Source organism: Neomonachus schauinslandi, chromosome 4 (genome assembly GCF_002201575.2).
Source record: "Neomonachus schauinslandi chromosome 4, ASM220157v2, whole genome shotgun sequence".
NCBI lineage: Eukaryota > Metazoa > Chordata > Mammalia > Carnivora > Phocidae > Neomonachus > Neomonachus schauinslandi.
The window spans coordinates 122,734,414-122,740,413 of NC_058406.1; the positions used below are offsets into that span (position 1 = coordinate 122,734,414).

Genomic DNA, 6,000 nt, shown 5'->3' on the forward strand with positions numbered 1-6,000 from the left:
TCATGTCTTCTGCCCATTTTTTGACTTGATTATTTGTTTTTTGGGTGTTGAGTTTGAGAAGTTCTTTATAGATCTTGGATACTAGTCCTTTACCTGTAGTGTCATTTGCAAATATGTTCTCCCATTCTGTTGGTTGCCTCTTTGTTTTGTTGACTGTTTCCTTGATGAAGTCCCAGAAGTTCATTTTTGCTTTTGTTTCACTAGCCTTTGGAGATGTGTCTTGAAAGAAGTTGCTGTGGCCGATGTCAAAGAGGTTACTGCCTATGTTCTCTTCTCGGATTTTGAAGGATTCCTGTCTCATATATAGGTCTTTCATCCATTTTGAGTTTATCTTTGTGTATGGTGTTAGAGAATGGTCGAGTTTCATTCTTCTGCATGTGGCTGTCCAATTTTCCCAGCACCATTTATTGAAGAGACTGTCTTTTTTTTCCATTGCATATTTTTGCCTGCTTTGTCGAAGATTATTTGACTCTAGAGTTGAGGGTCCATATCTGGGCTCTCTATTCTGTTCCATTGGTCTATATGTCTGTTTTTGTGCCAGTACCATGCTGTCTTGGTGATCACAGCTTTGTAATATAGCTTGAAATCAGGCAACGTGATGCCCCCAGCTTTTTCTTTTTCAACATTTCCTTGGCGATTCGGGGTCTTTTCTGATTCCATACAAATTTTAGGATTGTTTGTTCCAGCACTTTGAAAAATGTCATTGGAATTTTGATCAGGATGGCATTGAAAGTATAGATTGCTCTGGGTAGCATAGACATTTTAACAATGTTTATTCTTCCAATCCATGAGCATAGAATGTTTTTCCATCTTTTTTGTGTCTTCCTCAATTTCTTTCATGAGTGTTCTGTGGTTCTGAGTTGTTTTTCTCTGGCCTCCTCTTTTCCCTTTTTGTTTATTAATTGGTCACTAATTCGTTCTTCTGCCTCGCTTACCCTAGCTGTTAGATTATCTAGATTAGATTGGATCTCACTGATTGCATTTTTAAGTTCTGCCAATTCAGCTTTCATTTCTGCCCTTAGAGACTTTGTGTTGCCATTAATTGATTTCTCCATTCTAGCTATTGGCTTCACAATTGCTAGCCTGAATTCCATCTCTGACACCTTGGTTATATCTGAATCCATTTGTAAATCTGTGGCATAAGTCATAGTCTCTGAGTCTTTCCTATTTTGGGGGTTCCTCCTCCTAGTCATTCTGTTGAGGGGTGGTTGAGGGAATGTATGGAGTCCAAATTATTGACCACAACCCAAGCAAGATGCACCTGTTTTCTAGGGACCTTAGGGTTGCTGGCCTCTTCTTTTCCCAGCCTGTCTTCTGGGGAAGGGGCCTGCCATGCTGTTACTCAGGCAACCCTGTTTGGACAGAGTTACCCTGCCCCCTGTGGCAGGGTATGGGCTCAGTGAAAACCGGTTTTGGGGGGCTTTTGTTCTGTTCTGGTGGCTTTCCCTGGCGGCTTTCCGTGTCTCTTCCGAGAGTTAGAGCAGACTGCCTCAGAGTGGAGAGATCGCAGTCTGTTCTTCAGTGAGCTCTCCAGGCCACACTCTCTCTGTTTCTGTCTGTGCTGCTATAAACTGCAGCATCCTGGGTTGTGGGACCCTCAGCAAGCCTCCCAGTCCTCACCTCCAGGTCAGGGCACGTCTCTGCCCTTTGTGCTTCTAAAACCACCAGCCACCCCCAGTTCGCACATGCAGCCCCACCTCTCCGGGTTTCCGTCCGGGGGGCTGCCCTAAAGTCCTTTCCCCATCGCTACCAGTCTGCAAGTCTGTGCCCAGTCCCCAGCATGGGAGGCTATCGCTCACCGGCGGTATAGGATCCCGATAGCTGGGCTCCCTCCCCCTTCCATTTATCCTCTGATATGTGCCCAGAATCACGGCTCCCCAGTTCGTACCTCGAAACCAACCACCTGCAAGATTCTGTTTGTGGAGATCCAGATCTATCTTCCTACATCTCAGGCTGATTTTGTGGGTGTTCAGAGTGGTCTGGTAGATATCCAGCTCAATTCTGGGGACTGGTTGGAATAGGGTCCCCTACTCCTCTGCCATCTTTCCCCCACTTCATAATTTTTTCTTTGATCTATAAGTTAGGCCTATATGTGTCTTAATTTGTAAACCTGTGGGGATTTTTCAGGTTCTTTATTTTTGTTTGTGTCTAACTTAATTGCATTGTGATCAGAAATTATGGAAAACATGACTCAATAGTTCAAAATATCTTGAGGCTTGCTTTACATCCTATAACTTAATTTTTATAAATGTTCCACATTGCTTCAAAATAATACATTCTGCATTTTTTAGTTTCACTGTTTCATATATGACTATTAAATAAATCCAATTTATTATATGTACTAGTTTGCTAGGGCTGCTGTTAACAAAGTACCACAGACAGGGTGGCTTAAACAACAGAAATTTATTCTCTCTCAATTCTCGAGGTTAGAAGTCGAAGTTTAAGGTGTGACAGGGTTGAATTCTTCTGAGGCCTCTCTTCTTGGCATGTAGATGGCCATTTTCTCCTCATGTCTTCACATGGTCTTCCCTCCGTGTATCTATGTCCTAATATCTTCATCTTATAATGACACCAGTTATATTGAATGAATGCCTACCCTGAGGACCTCATTTTAACTTAATTACCTCTTTAAAGGTGCTCTCTCCAAATATGATTCACATTAGAGGTACTGGGGGTTAGAACTTCAACATATGAACTGGGGGAGGGGGGGCAGTGTGTGTGACACAATTTAGTCCAGAACACTGTATTTACCAAATGTTTTATATCCTTAAAGAATTTTTCGTTTGCTTCATCAGTTACTGAAAGAAGCATTCAAATCTTCTACTGTGATGATGGATTTCTCTATTTTTCTATAAAGTTCTATCAATTTTGCTTCATGTATTTTGAGGCTATTTTATTAGCGTATATAAGTTTAGAACTTTAATAGCTATTTGGTGAACTGAATATTATATTACATAGTTACTCTTTAGCTCTATCAATGCTTTTTGTCTTTTACTTTGTTAAAATATAGTTACATTAGCTTTCTCTTTAGTAGTGTTTGTGTGGTAAAGATGTTTACATCTTTTTACTCTCAATTATTTTGCTCTTATATTTTTTTGATGTGTATTTTACAAACAACATATGGTAGGGGGTGGGATTTATTCAGTTTGAGAACATTTTTTTTTAAAAAGGTATTAAGTCCATTTTATTTATTAAAATTAATGATATATTTTGATTTTTTTTTCTACTAACTTACTCTTTCATGAGAGCTAGTATAGCATAGTTTTTAAAAGACTTAGGAAATACTGCCTAGGTTTGAATACCAGCTCTATTATTGACTACCTGAGTAACTAGGGCTAGATACTTATAATTAGTTATATTTAGTTATTAATTTTTTTAATGATCACTTTAAATTGACATTTTTTTCTGTTTATTTTTTCTTTTTAATGATAGAATATTTTTTTCATATTTCATTCCTTTCCCTCCTCCAGTTTGGAAATTATATTCTCTGCCCTGTTCTTTTAGGGTAACATTTATTAAGCATACTTGTTATCAAAGTTTAGAATTAATTCTTATCTTTACCCCCTCCTGAACAATACAAGAACTTTTTAACATTTTAACTCTGATCACTTCCTTTTTCATTTATACACTATTCTTGTATTCTAGTTTTATCTTAATTTTAAGTCTCCTAAATTATTATTGCTGTATACAGTCAATAAACCCTTATTTTTATTCATATACCTACCATTTTCTTTACCAGTCATTCCTTTTTACAGCACAAATTTTCCATCTACAAACACTTTTTTTGTGCCTGAATTACAGCTTTTAAACTGAATCTGTTGGTGGCACAATTTCCATTTTTATTGTCTGAAAATGCCTTTATATCATGGTTTAAAAAAAGTAACAAGACCGTTTGTAAACAAACTTTGGTTGATAGCTTCTTTTGGCATATTAAAATTATAATTCCATAGTTTTGGGGCTTCTATATTTGCTATTGTGAAATAAAACTGCTGTTAAAACCATTGTCTTTGAGGGGGTGTCAGTTAAGCATCCAACTGTTGATTTTGGCTCATGGATTTTTGGCTCAGGTCATGATCTCAGAGTTGTAAGATAGAGCCCCCTGTGGAGCCCCACAGTGAGTCCTGCATTAGGCTCTGTGCTGGGCATGGAGCCTGCTTAAGATTCTCTCTCTCTCCCTCTGCTCCTCCCTCACCCCTCTCCCTCTCTCTCTCTAAAAAAAAAAAAATTGTCTTTAGTGTTTTTCAAAGTCATTAAAATGTTTTAAATATGAGTTTCTCTTTAATTTATCCTGTCTGGTTCTTGAATCTGTGGATTGGTGTCTTTCTGGAAAATTCTTAGCCATTAAAACCACAAATATTGCCTCTAAACTTTTACTTTATGAAAGTTTTATCAGATATGTTAGACTTTATCATTCTATTCTTCATGTCCTTTAACTTCTTTCATATTTATTTTTGTGTTTCTCTGTGTGACATTCTGATTAACCTCCTCAGATCTGTCTTCCACTTCATTAATTCTCTCTTTAGCTGTTAAACCCATTCATCAGGTTTTGAAATTTTCAGATATTTTGATCTCAAGTTCTTTTGTATTAGTTTCAAAATCCACTTGATCACTTAAACACATATATATTTTTTTTAATTCTGTGTCTTAAAAGTGAGGGATTTGAAGTCTTTCTGAGTCTGATTTGGCCTTCTATTGTTTCTACTAGCTCTCAGTGTGCATTGTTTTTGTGTGTAATCTTTCACTCTCTCCGTTTCAATATTTCAATCTCTCTCGCTTGCTCTCTCTCCCTGTTTTTTACTGAGTTCATGTTTCTTATAATTTTTTAGTTATTTTTTGAGGGTCTCTATTTCTCTAACTCTATCTCCCCTATCTTTCTATTCATTTTTACCTTGAGTTCATGTGTTTTAGCAATATTTCAGTGATTCTTTAAGGTCTGGGTTGAAGATGGGGCCATCCTCTTCTGGTAGGTGCTTGGGAGCACATCTTATACTGGACCATTTTAAATTAAACTATCAGCTTGCAATTTCTTAGAACATATAGATATTTAAATTTGGTCTGCCAATATGTGTGCTCATTGGCTTGCCATTAAATATTTGTAGGGGAGTTCTTTCCTTTTTTACCTCAGCACCAAAACTCACGACTAACAAATTTCCTTGTAGATTTAGGGGTATGGTGATTTAGAGAGTGCATAACCATTTTGGATACTAGCTTTATGTGGGGAGCTTCCTATTAAACTGTCATCTAAGCAAGCTCTGGGCTTTGACCTCTCTCCCAACCAGGGCCATATATGTAATTGTACACTGAACAACTTTAAGAGGCATTTTTAATACAGATATACATTAGGGTCTATGTGATGGACCTGTCCTCATCCCCACAAGATGGTGAAAACTAAAGCTCAGGTACACCAGGTTCAGCAATTGCCTGAACTTGAAAGTTGGTTTCAGTGCTTTAGTTTTCTAATTCTATAACTGACAGAACTTAACTGAATAGTAAAGACAGTGTCTCCTCTCTTTTGAAATCCTTTAAAGGTCAGGCATCCTCAATATCTTATGAAATGAATTGGTTTTTCAATCATCATTTCAACAAAAATATCCACCACTTGCCCCATTAAAGGAAATGTAACATGATCAGATGGTGTTTATTGCTTTGCTTTGTTTATTTTTAGATGTGGACTTTCCAGTTGTTCTCCAGCCTACAAATGCAAATGAGAAAACACAGCTAATCAGAGAAGGACCTCGAAGTTATTGCACAGACTCTTAATATTGAGACCATTGAGGGTCCACAGTACCCCCTCTTGGTTAAACCATGTCACCAGGTGGTCATGGGTGGGGCAGGCTAAAGGATGTGAAATGCTGTGAACTTTTCCACATTTGTATTTTATTTTTTAGGTTAGGGAAAGATGATCGCTACATAATTTTCTCAGTATGCAGTCTCACTCTTTGAGTAGAATTCCTAATGAAACACATTCCATTTTGATGAATAAAAGCCTGAAGAGTTGTT

The 6,000-nt window shown here is 37.5% G+C and overlaps 1 protein-coding gene across 1 annotated transcript in view; it reads left to right on the forward strand.

Annotated features, from left to right (window-relative positions):
• DNAJC5B (DnaJ heat shock protein family (Hsp40) member C5 beta) overlaps positions 1-5,760 on the forward strand; it is a 58,243-nt gene extending 52,483 nt beyond the window's left edge. The window contains exon 4 of the mRNA XM_021688630.1: positions 5,666-5,760. Coding sequence (XP_021544305.1) covers positions 5,666-5,760 — 95 coding nt within the window. The remainder of the gene's footprint in view (positions 1-5,665) is intronic.
• Positions 5,761-6,000: the final 240 nt, after the last annotated feature.